The sequence below is a fragment of the Choloepus didactylus genome, chromosome 1 (genome assembly GCF_015220235.1).
Source record: "Choloepus didactylus isolate mChoDid1 chromosome 1, mChoDid1.pri, whole genome shotgun sequence".
Classification (NCBI taxonomy): domain Eukaryota; kingdom Metazoa; phylum Chordata; class Mammalia; order Pilosa; family Megalonychidae; genus Choloepus; species Choloepus didactylus.
Window position 1 is genome coordinate 166,063,397 of NC_051307.1, and position 16,145 is coordinate 166,079,541.

The 16,145-nt window shown below is 36.1% G+C and overlaps 1 protein-coding gene across 4 annotated transcripts in view; it reads left to right on the forward strand.

The window, feature by feature from the left end:
• Positions 1-16,145, forward strand: part of PIK3R4 (phosphoinositide-3-kinase regulatory subunit 4) — a 156,742-nt gene that overhangs the window by 31,323 nt on the left and 109,274 nt on the right. For all 4 annotated transcript variants that reach the window (XM_037845054.1, XM_037845036.1, XM_037845031.1 and 1 more), the window contains exons 3-5: positions 3,549-3,682; positions 6,874-7,456; positions 15,327-15,461. In XM_037845054.1, coding sequence (XP_037700982.1) covers positions 3,549-3,682; positions 6,874-7,456; positions 15,327-15,461 — 852 coding nt within the window. The remainder of the gene's footprint in view (positions 1-3,548; positions 3,683-6,873; positions 7,457-15,326; positions 15,462-16,145) is intronic.

Genomic DNA, 16,145 nt, shown 5'->3' on the forward strand with positions numbered 1-16,145 from the left:
ATCTTAATCTCTCTCCCATTTTTGAAAGAAAGCTTTGGGCATTATAAAAGTTTTGTTTGTAAATATTCTTTTAGCTCTTTAAATATTTCATCCCACTGCTTTGCTTCCATGATTTCTGATGAGAAATTGGCACTTAATGTTACTGGAACTCCCCTGTGTATAATGCTTTGCTTTCCTCTTGCAGCTTTCGGAACGCTCCTTGTTCTTATCATTAGACAGCTTGACAGCTTTTTTTTTTTTTTTTTTTTGAATATGGTCTTCCTCCTGTTTATCCTGTTTGAGATTCATTGGACTTCTTGAATGAGTGTACTCATGTCTTTTGTTAAATTTGGGAAGTTTTCTGCCATTATATCTTTGAATATTCCTCTGTCCTTTTCTCTCTTCTCCTTTGAGAACTCCCATAATGCGTATATTGGTATGCTTGATGGTATATCATAGGTTTTTTAGGCTCTGTTCACTATTTTTATTCTTTTGTCTTTCTGCTCTTCAGCCTGAATCATTTTGATTGTCATGTCTTCCAGGTCACCGATTCTTTCTTCTTCCATCTTCAATCTTCTGTTGAAATACCTTGAGTATTTTTCATTTCAATGATTAATGTCTTCAGCTCCAGTTTTCTGTTTGGTTCCTTTTAAAAATCTCCATTTCTTTATTGGGATTCTCATATTGTTCAGTCATTGTTTTCCTGATATTCTTTAGGTTTCTTTCTCTGTGTTTTCCTTTATCTCCTTAGCATACCAAACACAAATTATTTTAATCTTTCTCTGGTATGTCCAAACTCTGGTCCTCTTTGTTGTTGATGTCCAGATTTTTATCTTGTTCCTTTGGATGTGCCATCATTTCCTCTTTCTTTGTTTTGTAATCTTTTATTTCACACTGTAAGTTTTAATATTTTATAGTGTTAACTCTGTGATTTAGTCCCTGAGCTGTCTTTTCCTTATGTTTGTGTCTGGCTTGTGATTTTATGGAGATTTCCTTAAGGGCCAGGATCTAATAAAAAACAAAGAAGCAAACAAATGCAAAACAAAACAAAACAAACAAAAAAACCACAAAGCCCTTTTCACTATCTTTGCATTTTCACCATGCTTTGGTTGTTAGTCTTCCAAGTTTAGCCCTCCTATCAAGATCAGCCTCAGGCTCATGGGAAGTGCAAAGTTCTCTCAGTCTTACCTGAGCCTTCTTGGAGCTCCCTTCTTGTCCTGGGTTTGTGGTTGCTAGTAGCCTTAGAAATTCCTCCATTTACAGGAATTTAAATGCCTCTTCTATGCCCTATGAAGTAGACTTTCCTTCCCTTGTGGGTGTGCTATTGTATGACTTAATGCAGGTAATCCTTTACCACAGGTCCCTTTGCCTTGTTTCTAATATTGCTTTACCTGTCTGGAAGCTGCTTCTGCCTGCAGGGCAGTTCTGGGAGGGCAAGTCAGAGAAGAGTTTCAGTGTTTTAGGCTGTCACCTGATAGACTGGTATGGACATACAGGTACTCCAGTATGCACATAGGGGTTTCTCTGCTCCCTCCAGAACTGGGCCAGAGACCCCACGGGAGCTCTGGCTGGCACCACACTGCCCTGGGTAGAGAGTGTTAGAGGGGCCATCAATGGTGCTGCAAGCCCTGCCTGCTGTTTTTCAGGCTGAATTTTCTTAATTCAGCACTCACCCAGTTACTGCAACCCTTTAACTGGATTTTGGAGTTTTGAGGAAGATGACTGGCAGTTGTTGCTAGTTGTTCAAAGATTCTGTGGGAGAATGGTTTTCTAGAAGGTCTTACATTGTCATCTTGGTCCACTGGACTCTTAAGGGCCATTTAAAAATATTTCATTATGAATTATCCTGTCATACCTTTTGCCCATTTTCCCCATAGCATTTTTTTCATAAGATTTTAAAAGTTTTTAATAATGTAAGGGTATTAGCCCCTTACTTTTGGTATTTCTTGGAAATATTTTTTTCTCAGTTTGTCATTTGTCTTTTGGCTCTGTTCATATTTTTTACAGCTTTTTTTTAAGCCTTTCATTCTAATTCTTGACATGAAATAAGGTAGAAATTAACAAATTTTTTGAGTGTTTATTATGTTATGAACTGTTTTACATGCCAGAGATTTTTCAGAGGAAAATAGACAAAAATCCCTTTTTCTTGGAACTTACATTCTAGTGGGAATATAGATTATAAAGTAATAAATATATAAAATATGTAATCTCTTAAATGGTGCAATGGGGGAAAAAGTAGGAAAAGAGGAAAGGAAATATGCCAGGTGAGAAGTGTGGGATAGTTGCGGTGGTGAGCTTGCATTCTTTTTTTTTTTAAATATCAATTTTATTGAGATATATTCACATACATACAGTCATCCAAAGTGTACAATCAGTTGTTCACATTACTATCATATAGTTGTTCATTCATCACTCCAAAAAAGTGAAGATAAGAATAAAAAACGTAAGAGTAAAAAAAGAACACCTGCATTGTCCCCCCCCACCCCCTACCTATTTTTCCTTTAGTTTTTTGTCCCCATTTTTCTATTCATCCACCCATACACTGTTATTGATAAAGGGGAGTGTGATCCACAAGGCTTCCCCAATCACATTGTCACCCCTTGAAAGCTACATTGTTATATACATGAGTCTTTAAGAGTCAAGGCTACTGAGTTGCAGTTTGGTAGTTTGGGCTTACTGCTACATGACATTTGAGCAAAGATCAGGAGGTGGGAGTGTAAGCCATGATGATACTGTGGGGAATAACCTTCTAGGCAGAGGGACCAGCAGGTACACTGACTGTGAGGTAAGGTTATTTAATAATATCTTTAAGACTTGTTTCATTGCATGTCCATATAAAGAGTCAGTGAAACTGTTTTGTCCTTTTGGAATGTAGATACTTTTTAAATTCCTGATTTGAAGATTATGTAAGTGCAAAAGATTTCCTCCTTTCCTCTAACCCACACTTCTTTCAGCCACACTTCTTGGCACTTCACATTTCTTAATTGTGTTTGTTTTCTGGTTTATTTTCTGTCTCACATCCTAGAATGAAAACTTCCTGAGGGCAGGGTTTTTTATTTGTTTTATGTACTACTAATGTATAGGTGGACACTTGATAAATTTTGGTTTGATGAATGAAGAAATGAATTGTCAGATGAGACTTCTCAGTAGTTCCTTATGAACTTCTGTCGCTAAATCTCATCCTTTACCAAAAAAACCCTTTATTTCCTGTGTCATACGCACATACGTGTACATACACACGTATATGTAAATTTTGTGTATATGTGAATGTATATGTTTATTATATACAGACATTTTAAATCACAGAATTAGGAAGTAATTTTATTTATTTTTTTAAGAGGGAGAAAAATTTAATGACACTTTTGACTTTATAGTTTTAGAAATTGATGATTAGGCAATAGGTATTTTCCTTATCTTGGCTTGATTGTGGTTATATGTTGTATTAACATTTTTAATTCATCTTACTTTGGTATTTGCATTTTGCTATTAAAGAATTCTCTGAATTCTTGATCTATATTAATGTTATTTTGCATTTCATTTCTAATGGAATTATGTCTGCTGTTTTTCAGGTTGCGTGATCGCTGAGCTTTTTACAGAAGGTGTACCACTCTTTGATCTCTCTCAGCTTTTGGCTTATAGAAATGGACATTTTTTTCCTGAGCAAGTGCTAAATAAAATTGAAGATCACAGTATCAGAGAATTGGTAAATATGCTACAGATATTTGCTGTAAAGTTTTTAGTAGGATATGTCCCTTCTTTTTCATCAGTCAGATCTCTGAAATGTTATAAATTTGGAAGAAAGCAATAAATCCCTACAGACTAATACAGACAGCCTGTTGCCTTTATTTTATTGGGAAGAAATATATAATTTTTTCCCTTCTCAGGCCTGGAGCTCATTTGAGTTTTGTTTTTTAAGTGATGTATTTTTTTTACGCAATTTTATTGAGATAGATTCACATCCATGTAATCATCCAAAATTGTACAGTCAATTCACAGTATCATCTAGCTGTGTATTCATCACTACAATTTTTGATGACCTAATTTTAATTATATAAATATACATATTTTAATTTATATAAAATTATATATAAAATAGGGAGTATGTATATAATAGGAAGTATATATTCCCAAAGTATATCTTCCTAAAGTTTTGCTTTAGGTTATAATTGACAGCAATTTTTTAGACAGATTTAGAAGGAGTTTCCTGGGGGTTGGAGAAATTTTCCGGGATAGATAGAGCCTGCTAAAAAGAAATGAAGCAGACACATCTAAAATGAAGGAGATAGGAAACATCAATTTGAATATAAGACAATAGTATAGTGTTATTTCCTGTAGAAATGACTATCTTTGTATAACTCCTCAACCCTGAGGGCAGTTCTGGAAGGGGAGCTATAGAATCACAAAACAGTATAGCAGAATGAGTGTGAGGAATTCTGTGAGCGATCACTTTAAGCTATGTATCCATATATTGTTTGAGGGCATCTTTTTTTTTTTTTTTTTTTGCTTAGATATCTCCTTTTTTTTTTTTTTATTAAATTCAGTTTTATTGAAATACATTCACACACCATACAATCATCATGATATACAATCCACTGTCCACAGTATGATAACATAGTTATGCGTTCATCACCACAATCTATCTCTGAACATTTTCCTTACGTCAGAAAGAACCAGAACAAGAATAAAAAATAAAAGTGAAAAAAGAACACCCAAATCATCCCCCCATCCCACCCCATTTGTCCTTTAGTTTTTATCCCCATTCCTCCACTCATCCATACACTAGATAAAGGGGGTGTGATCCACAAGGTCTTCACAATCACACTGTCACCCCTTGTAATCTACATTATTATATAATTGTCTTCAGGAGTCCAGACTGCTGGGTTGGAGTTTGGTAGTTTCAGGTATTTACTTCTAGCTATTCCAATACATTAAAGCCTAAGAGGTGTTATCTATATAGTGCATAAGAATGTCCACCAGAGTGACCTCTCGACTCCATTTGGAATCTCTCAGCCACTGAAACAATTTCGTCTCATTTTGCATCCCCCTTTTGGTCAAGAAGATACTCTCAGTCCCACGATGCCGGGTCCGCATTCATCCCCGGGAGTCATACTCTGCGTTGCCAGGGAGATTTACACCCCTGGGAGTCGGGTCCCACGTAGGGGGGAGGGCAGCGAGTTCACCTGTGGAGATGGCTCAGAGAGAGAGAGGGCCACATCTGAGCAACAAAGAGGTACTCGGGGAGACTCTTAGGTACCATTACATACAAGTTTAGACTCTCCTTTGTGGTAATGAGCTTCATAAGGGCAAGTCTCATGCTTGAGGGCTCAGCACATCAAACTGCCAGTCCCAATGTTTGTGACAACTTCAACACCAGTCCAGGTGAGGATGTCCAACACATCTGCACCTTCCCCCAGATCCTCGGGGCTGGGGAGGGGGAGGCTATAAATATATTTTTTATTATCTGCCCAAATTACTCTAGGATGTGTCACTGTTTCACTCCAGCCTGTACTAACCTATCGTATCTCACTTCCTATTCAAAGTTCCACGCAATTGTGGTGTTTGAACAAATCGACTGTAGAGTTGTATCGTTTAGAAAATTTAGATCCTGTACCAAATAGATATCTATTCCCTTGGTCTCATATGAAAGTTGAAGTTTTAAACACAATCAGTTTCAACCTTTATCCTTTGGCCTGGCTTGGAGGGCATCTGTTTTTAAGTCAGTATAGTAATTGATGTTTTTGATGATAACTGAGTCATGGAAAGGGCTGTGGTATGTTTAGAATATTCTTTAAAAGGTGAGGAGATATTTGCTTTACATTTCTTTTAAAAACGGTCAATATTAAAAAACGTGATGCTTCAGAGGAAGCCAGTTTAGCTCATTTTCAGTGAACAGTGCACTGGACTGGGAGTTGGCATACTTGAGTATTCTGTCTTCAGGTATGCTACTGATTTGCCGTGTAAGTTTGGCTAAATAACTTCATGATCTTTGGGCCTACATTTTCTCTACTATGAAAGGAGTGAATTTGACCAATCTTTAAGGTTTAATCTAAATGTAGAAGTAATTCTGTTAGGTCACCTTTTCTTATAATACAGTTGATTTCTTAGCATTTGAATTCAATGCTAAGCTCTTATTTGGTTATAAACAGAAATAGCAGATAATTAGACATATTATATAGTATTTGAACTGTGAAGGTCTAGTAAAGATTAAATTATAATCTATATATTGAAAAAAAATATATATCCTATTAGGTATATAATTTTCAGTGTTTGAAGGATTTAACATCTTGTTTACACTTTGAAAAGTTTAAACAACCAAGTCTCCTTTTGACTATGCTCCAGATCTATGCTTAAGCCATGTATTCCTTTGGACTTGCGGCAAGAATACCTAGAGTAGAACTTTTAACTTGGGATATGTAGATGGAATTCAGGGGTTCTGTGATTCTTCCCAGAAATCTATATAATTTTGTGTGCAAAAATTGTGTATGCATTTTTTCTCTGGAAAAGATCTGTTGCTTTCATCAGGCTCTCAGTGGTGTCTGCCACTTAAAAAAGTTTAAGAATCCTCAAGTTAGGGGTGGGGGTGGGGAAGGAATGTATTACTCCCTGGTCTTAATAAAAGGGGACTACTGAACAGGGTGTAACCCCTTCTATATGTGTCAGGACCATCTGTAATATATTAATATGTAATTGTCTGTTGGGTTTCTAGAATGACAGTAGAATCTCATATTACTCAGTACTTTGGTTCTGAAAGTAGTATGGTCAGGAAGAGTGAGAATAGTCAGAATTACCTTGAAAATCTTTTAAGTCAAGTGTAAATTACCTTTGTAGCTTTCATCTGGTTTAATTTGCTATTCTCAAATCTCCTTGTTACTCCCTTTCTTTCCCTTGATATAGGTAACTCAGATGATTCACCGTGAGCCAGATAAACGTTTAGAGGCAGAAGATTACTTAAAACAGCAGCGTGGAAATGCCTTTCCTGAAATATTTTACACTTTTCTTCAGCCCTACATGGCCCAGTTTGCCAAGGAAACGTTTCTCTCTGCAGATGAGCGTATTCTGGTTATACGGAAGGATTTGGGCAATATTATTCACAATCTCTGTGGACGTGATTTACTAGAAAAAGCAGAAGGAGAGCCTAAGGAAAATGGGCTGGTTATCTTGGTGTCTGTTATAACATCTTGCCTACAGACTCTTAAGTACTGTGATTCCAAACTTGCAGCTTTGGAACTTATTCTCCATTTGGCCCCTCGATTAAGTGTAGAAATCCTTTTGGATCGTATTACTCCTTATCTTTTGCATTTCAGCAATGACACTGTTCCCAGAGTGAGGGCTGAAGCCTTGAGGACGTTGACCAAAGTTCTTGCTCTTGTAAAAGAGGTTCCTCGCAATGATGTCAATATCTATCCAGAATATATTCTGCCAGGCATAGCCCACTTAGCCCAAGATGATGCTACTATTGTTAGACTAGCCTATGCAGGTAAGAGTTTTGTTGTCCAAATAATAGCCACTCAGATATTTTTAAAGTTAGTGACTATAATACCTTTTGTTCCTCTGATTTTGTTGGGATTTCTACATGTGAACTTTGGCCTATGAACTGTTTGTTTACACTTAAGTAATATTTATAGGTAATTTGTTCCTGGGACTCACCTTTTGTGTGTGCTCTCATTTTTGAAGTGGTCAGAATTATCAGTTTGAAAAGTATATAATACAGAATGTTGTGATTTTACTGGGAGTATTAGAGTTAGCTTGCAATAAGACTAACATGTAAGTATGTGTCTTTGATCTAATGTCTTTAGGCCTTTATAAAGTTTTTCTGAACAAAAATGCTTGTTTGATTATCAGTTTTAGGATACAACAGTCTATTGTTGAAAAAGATTAATTTTGCTGGGGAATTTGTTGATCAAAGTACTTAGCATTCTCACTTGCTAAATTTTAAGATCCTTCTAACAGTTGCTATAGTGCTTGAGATGTTTGGCTTCTTTGTGATGAGCTAGGTGTGTTATATGACACATTACCTGTTTTGCTTGTAATTCTCACTCATAAAATTAGGTGATGCAGATTCATTGTGTTCAGTTCCCCAAATTAATTATGAACATGCTTATTTCTGCCTGGAAGATGTCATTGAAATATTTATATAATCCCCTAAATTTATTTATTTAATATTCTGATGGAAATCAGAGATTCTGTTTTAAAGTCTTTGTGATTAGTACATAATGTGTGCATGGTGATAATTTCACTGTTTGAAAAATATTTGCTAACTTACTTCATTCATTTCATGATTTGCCTGTTATTGCTTGTAATGGAGCATGTGAAAAATGGTCTTTGAACTCTAGCCTTATTTCTAGACACATACACAAAGTGAGGGTTGTTACTGTCTTTTTTAACATACATTTTAATTTGTATTTATTTATTTATGTTTTTCGTTCCCATAGCTGAATAGGTGTAAACTTCAGGCCTTAGAAAAACCAAGATTTGTTTAAGAAATGTTAGTGTTTATCATTTATACCAAAGCATATTTGTAATTCCCTTGGGAAAATATAATCAAACCAGATAAAATAAATTAAAAACTTATACATTTTAAATGGAAGCTGGATCGCTCTTTATTAGAGTTGCATGCCCCAGCTCTCAATTGTATTAAATAGGTAAGTTTTGATGTATAGGTGCCATATTAATGTATTGACATTCAATTACTAATAGCCGTAGCATAGTAATATCTGCTGTTTATTGAAAATCCAGCTGTATCAGGGCATCTACTGCTCAAGCATTGTTGCAAGCATTAGTTGCAAGTTATATATCTATATCTCACAACCAGTATGGGTCCTCACCTGTAAAATGAGGGTAATATAACATCTGCTCAAGGTTACTGCAAGAATTGTTTGTGAGATACATATAGATAACATGACCCATGTGTTTCTAGTCTGATTCTTTCTCAGATCTTAGAGCTAGTGATCTAGACTTGATTTTGAGGTAGCCATGCTTTTCTTTAGTCTTCTGGGTTTTTATAGTAGAGTGCACAATAACCTAGGATCAGTTCTAGCACCCTCCAGTGCCCCTCCATCAATACCGAATACATGATAAAGAAGCCTTTTTTTAATAGAGCCAGACATCCGTTAGAACTTGCATGGTTAAATATAGTTGAACTACACTTGCCAGTAACTATAAAAGTTTAAAAGTAACATAATTGTTTTTCCTTTATAATAATATTTTTTATCTCAGATATGCTAGTGTAGACTTTTATATTATGTAAAGTGAACTTTCATTTGTTCTGTGGTTTATGAACTTAGGTAGGGAAATAAGCATAGATCTACCCGTATTTTAGAGATGCCCAAGAAAGTAAGAATCCTCCTACCGAAGTTATGTTCATTACAATGAGAGGGGTGAAATTCATCTAAATATTTGACTTATGATTGGAGGATGGGCCAGAATTCTTCCATCTTTCAGGTAGCCGGGCATTATAGGGTTATTTGCTTATATAAAGGTAAGTTTTTGTTCATTCAGCACAATGTTGAGCCTGGCAGGAGTAGGGAGTGGGACCCCAAGATGAAGAGAGTCATTGTATCTGATAGACTCAAAGATCTCAACATCATAATATATGTCTTGATTATAGAGATGTTACAAAGTAAGGGAAAAGGGAGTCTTAGAATTAATAAAATTAGGTAAACTTTGTGTTCAGTGCTATTCACTCTTAAAAAGGGCACAGTCTTTGGCTGGTTATGGTCATTTTTTGAGAAGCCCAGATATGGGAGGGAAAGAACTGGGGAGACACAAGAAATAAAAATAGAAGGAAGGGGAAGATGGTGGATTAGGAGAGAGAGAGCAAAATTCTCCATGAAAAACACTAGATAAAGGCAGAAAGCATTTCCAGTGTTCCACTGGCTGCATAGGGATTTCTACACCCGTAGTGACTGTGTACTTAGAGAAGTCGAGAGACTGTGTTTACGACTGGTAAGTATTTGGCCCGGAATGCTGCCATGGAATAGGTGGTTGGAACCAGCTAACGAATGCAGAGGGGAGCAGCCTTCCATGCCCTGGGCACCCTTCTCAGCACTTGACTCGGGTGATAACCCTTTGCAGACCCGTGGCTAGGAGCTTGAGGGAATTCAGGATTTGGTGGGCTTGTGATGGTGTCCACTCTTCTTCCACGGAAGCCCGCGGTGTGCACAGCCAGAGGAAAGGATGCCACACAGAAGTGCCAGAAGCCCTCACCCAATCCCAGGGACTCGTGGGCGTGTGACAGAAAGGAACCGTGGGGCATTTGAGCTGGAAGGTGAGATGCGCAGCTCTACATCCCTAGAGTGCAACACCCTCATCCCTGGGAACAGCTGGGATCACTGTGTCCTGGTGCAGACTCCCCCACCCACCGGGCTGGCAATCCCCAGTGCACACAGAAAATTGGTGCACCGATTGGACTTCCATGTGGTTTGGAATCCTACTCAGTGCACAGATGAAGTTGGGGGAGAACTAGCTTGAGAGGAAGAGGTGGCTGAAGAGCGCCACCTGCTGGTAGGTCAGGGAAGGTGCACTCCACCAAGCTGTAGCTCTGTCAAATTATAGATAAATGTCCAAATATTCCTGCATATCCTAAAAGAACCCTATCAAGATAAGCAAATGCCAAGAGACCAAAAACAACAGAAAATTAATAAAGCATATGAAGAAACCAGAAGATTTGGGTAACCCAAATGTCCAAATTAAAAAGCCAGAGGAGACACAGAACTTGGAGCAATTAATCGAAGAAGTACATGCAAATGTCAGTGTCATGGATTGGAATATAAAGGACATGAAGAAGACCTTAAAAGAGCATAAAGAAGAATTTGCAAGAGTAAATTTAAAAAAAAGTCAATTTTACAGAAATTTAAATTAAAAATATTCTCGAGACACATAAGAGCAAATTTGAAGAGGTAGAGGAATGAGTCAGTGAACTTGAGGACAGGGTGATGGATTGCAAAAGCACAGAAGAATGAGTGGTGAAAAAAAATAGAAAAATTTGAAATGGATCTTGGAAATGATGGACAACATGAAACACACAGATATAAGAATCATTTGTGTTCCAGAAGGTGAAGAGAAGAGTAAAGGGCTAGGAAGAGTATTTGAAGACATTGTTGGGGAAAGCTTCCCAATCCCTCTAACTGTCATAAATATGCAAATCACAGATGCCCAACAAACTCCAATTGAATAAATCCAAATAATCCCACTCCGAGACATATTCTGATAAGTTTGTCAAATGCTGAAGAGAAGGAGAAAGTTCTGAAAGCAGCAAGGAAGAAGCGATTCACCACATACAAGGGAAACAATATAAGACTAAGTACTGACTACTCAGCAGGCACCATGGAGGCGAGAACGCAGTGGTATGACATATTTAATATTCTAAAAGAGAAAAATTGCCAGCCAAGAATTCTTTATCCAACAAAGCTCTCCTTCAAAACTGAGGGAGAGCTTAAACTTTTCACAAACAAATGCTGAGAGAATTTGTTAAGAAGAGACCTGTCCCACAAGAAATACTAAAGGGAGCTCTACTGACTGAGAGAAAAAGACAGGAGAGAGAGGCCTGGAGAAGGGCACAGAACTGGAGTATTAGTAAGGGTAACTTAAAAGAAATAGAGACAGGGGAAAAATAGATCTGACAAATAAACACCAAAGGATAAGATGACTGATTCAAGAACTCCCTTCACAGTAATGACATTGGTTGTGAATGGATTAAACTCCCTAATTAAAAGATACAGATTGGCAGAATGGATTAAAAAATGTGAACTGTTTCAAGCGATCCATCTTAGACCCAGTGACTTGAAGAGATTGAAAGTGAAAGGATGGAAAAAAATATTCCATCCAAGCTACAGCCAAAAGAAAGCAGGTGTAGCAATGCTAATTTCAGATAAAATAGAATTTAAATACAAGGATGCCATAAGAGACAAAGAAGCCACTATATACTAATAAAAGCAACAATTCACCAAGAAGAAATAACAATCAAAAATGTTTATGTACCCAATCAAGATGCTCCAAAGTACATTAGACAAACATTGGCAGAACTGAAGGTAGCAATAGATGTTTCCATGATAATCATGGATAATTTCAATACACCACTCTCTCCTACAGATGGATCAACCAGATAGAGGACCAATAAGGAAATTGAGAACCTAAGCAATGTGATAAATAAATCCGACTTAGACATATATGGAGCATTATATCCCAAATTACCAGGATATACATTCTTCTCTAGTGCTCATGGAACGTTCTCCACGATAGGTCATATGCTGGCGCATAAAACAAGCCTCAATAAATTTAAAAAGATTGAAATTATCCAAAACTCATTCTCTCATCACAGTGTAATGCACCTAGAAGTCCATAACCATCAAAGATACAAAACAAATATCTGGAGGTTAAACAAAACACTCCTAAACTGTCAGTGGGTCAAAGAAGAAATTGAAAGAGAAATTGCTAAATATTTAGAGATGAATGAAAATGAGAACACAACATATCAAAACCTATGGGATGCAGCGAAGGTGGTGTTGAGGGGGAAATTTATACCTCTAAATGCATTCATTAAAAAGGAAGAAAGAGCTAAAATCAATTGAAGACGCTAGAAAATGATCAGCAAACTAATCCTAAAGCAAGTAGAAGAAAAGAAATAACAAGGATTAAAGCAGAAATAAATGATATGGAAAACAAAAAAGCAATAGAGAGAATAAATAAAGCCAAAAGTTAGTTCTTTGAGAAAATCAATAAGATTGTCAAGCCCTTAGCCAGACTGACAAAGTCAAAAAGAGAGAAGACCCAAATAAACAAAATAATAAATGACAGTGGGGACATTACTGTGGATCCGGAAGAAATTTAAACAATCATAGAATGCCGTGAACATCTGTACACCAAAAAACTAGGCAATTTAGAGGAAATGGATAATTTCCTGAAAACATGAACAACCTGGACTGTCCAGAGAAGAAATAGAAGACCTCAACAAACCAATCGTGAGTAAAGAGATCCAATCAATCATCAGAAAGTTTCCTACAAGTAAAAGCCCAGGGCCAGATGGCTTCACAGGGGAATTTTACCAAAATTTCCAAAAAGAACTGACACCATTCCTACCCAAACTCTTTCGAAGAATTGAAGAAAATTCTCTTTTATGAAGCCAACATAACTGTAATACCAAAACCAGAGATGCTACAAGGAAGGAAAACTACAGGCCAATCTCCCTAATGAATATAGGTGCAAAAATTCTCACAAAATACTTGCAAATCAAATCCAAAGACATGTTAAAAGAAATCATACACCGTGACCAAGTGGGGTTCATCCCATGCTTGCAAGGGTGGTTCAACAAAAGAAAATTAATCAATGTAATACAACACATTAATAAATCAACAGGGAAATGTCAAATGATCATCCTAATAGATGCTGAAAAAACATTTGAAGAAATTCAGTATCCTTTTTTGATAACACTTGAAGTATTTTGATAAAAACACTTGAAGGTAGGAATTGAAAGAAACCTCCTCATTATGATAAAGGGCATATATGAAAAACGTACAGCCAGTGTAGTGCTCAATGGTGAGACTGAAAGTCTTCCCTCTAAGATCAGTAATGAGACAAGGGTGCCCGTTGTCACCACTACTATTCGGCATTGTGCTAGAATTTCTAGCCAAAGTGATCCAGAAAGACCAAGAAATAAAAGGTATCCAAATTGGATAGGAAGAAGGAAAACTGTCATTATTTGCAGATGATATCTTGTATTTGGGAAACCCTGAGAAATCAACGACACAGCTACTTGAGCTAATAAAAAAATGCAGCAGAGTGGCAGGATACAAGACTAATGCATATAAATCAGTAATGTTCCTATACACTAGAAATGACCTAATGGAAGAGACACTGAAGAAAAAGATTCCATTCACAATAACATTTAAAAAAATCAAGTATCTAGGAATAAACTTAACCAAGGATATAAAAGTCCTCTACACAGAAAATTACATAATTTTACTAAAAGCAGCAAAAGGGGACCTAAAGAGATGGAATAATAATCCATGTTCTGGATAGGAAGGCTAAAAACATTGTTAAGATGTCAATCCTACCTAAAATGATCTACAGATTCAATGCAATTCCAGTGAAAATTCTGACATCCTACTCTGCAGACTCGAAAAGCTAGTTATCAAATTTATTTGCAAGGGAGAGGGGCCTTGAATTGTTAAAAACATTCTAAAACAGAAAAATGAAGTGAGAAGACTTATGTTTCCTGACTTTGAAGCCTACTATAAAGCCACAGTAGTCAAAATCGTATGGTATTGGCACAAAGATAGACATTGATATATAGAATTGAATTGGGAATTCAGAAATAGACCCCAGATCTATGGTCGACTGATTTTTGATAAGGCCTCCAAATCCACTGAACTGGGACAGAGCAATCTCTTCAACAAATGGGACTGGGAGAACTGGACATCCATATCCAAAAGAAAGAAAGAGGACCCCTACCTTTCTTAACTTAAGATATCATTTTGGCTGTTGCTTTTCTTTCAACTAGTAAGAATAATAAAATTGAATTATATTTTTTTAAAACAACAACAAAAAAGGAAGGTGGAAGAAAGTATAGCAAAGACTAGATCTAATAGTAAATGTGACTAGCAGAAATGGAAGTAGGCATTTTTGTAGTTGTGAGGGGTGCCAAATAGTTATCGTAATAATTATCAGAAAGAGAAAGGAGAAAAAACAGACAATTGTAGCAGTGTGGCAAACAGTGTAATGCACGTTTGGTCCACTAAGAACTTCAGAGTTTCACTTATAAGACATTCTAACCATGGTTTTTTTAGTTTGGCACTGATTTTTTGAGGTAGTTGTGACTCCTTATTTATGTGTGAAGAAACCGAGACTCAAATTGGTAAAACATCAGCTAGTAAGCGGCAGGGTTGAGGTTTGAACACAGGGCTCTCTGATTCCAGAGCCCAGCTTGATCTATTATTTTAATGTGAATTATTTCTCTGTAAGTTTAACAAAATAAATATCTCTCAATTGTCAAGGTATTGTTTAAAGGGTAGCTCTTTGCAAAAGGATTAAGCTTTTTTTTTGTTGCCACAATAGATTTGGGAGCTACAATTTGGGTGATATATATATATATATATATATATATATATATATATATATATATATATTTAATCTGTGTTTCATTATTAAAACTTAAACTGGCAGTTTGAGCATAGCTGTAGATTATGTGATTAGTTTCTAAAAATCTGATTAAGTGCTAAGTTGAAAAGTCTTAACTCCCTTTAGTTTTATGATTATTATTTATATGTATAAAGATGTAGGGAGCAAAAGTTAGAAGCATTACACATATTTAAGATTATAATCAGAATAAATTTTCTCGCTTTATTTTTCAGAAAACATAGCACTGTTGGCAGAAACAGCTCTGAGATTCTTGGAATTAGTACAGTTAAAAAATCTCAATATGGAAAATGACCCAAATAGTGAAGAAATAGATGAAGTTACACATCCCAATGGAAATTATGACACAGGTAGTATAATTTTCTCCTCCAGATTTCCTGTTGCTTAGAATGAATTGTTAATGCTAACTTGCAAAAAACTATCATTTGTAATTTCCTTGTAAGATGAAGGAAAACCATACATATGGATGGGAAGGGGTCCTGGTTCCTGATAGTTCTCCCTATCCTCGTATTTTATCTAGCCAGAAAATGATCAGTTTGTCAACATAGATTCTAAACTCATTTGTTTTCCAGCCAGAATTGATTTATGTCAACAGTAAAGCAGACTGAATTATATAATTCTCATAAGATAAAAGAAAATAATTGGAAACATCATAGATAAAAAATCTAAACTCTTTCTCCTTATGTGAATATATTCTGAGAATCCTCAGTCGTAAATTATTTTTATTTCATACTATCTGTGATTTATTTACATATGAAAACTCACTTTTTTTTTTTTTTTTTTTTGCCATAAAGGAACAAATGTGATGGTAAACTCTTTGAGATGGAGTCCCTGTCTAAGGTTTCTATATATTCATAAAACTCTTTACAGTTTTTTTTTTTTTTTTTTTTTTTTTTTTTTTTTAAGAATAAAAAGTGTTCATTTTCCCAGGCAGAATGTTTTCCCTGGGGTGGTTCTTTATACCACTATCTTCAAAACAATTCTCATGTATTTCTAGTCAGCTCTAACTTCAAAGACTGGTTCTGGGTGAAAGA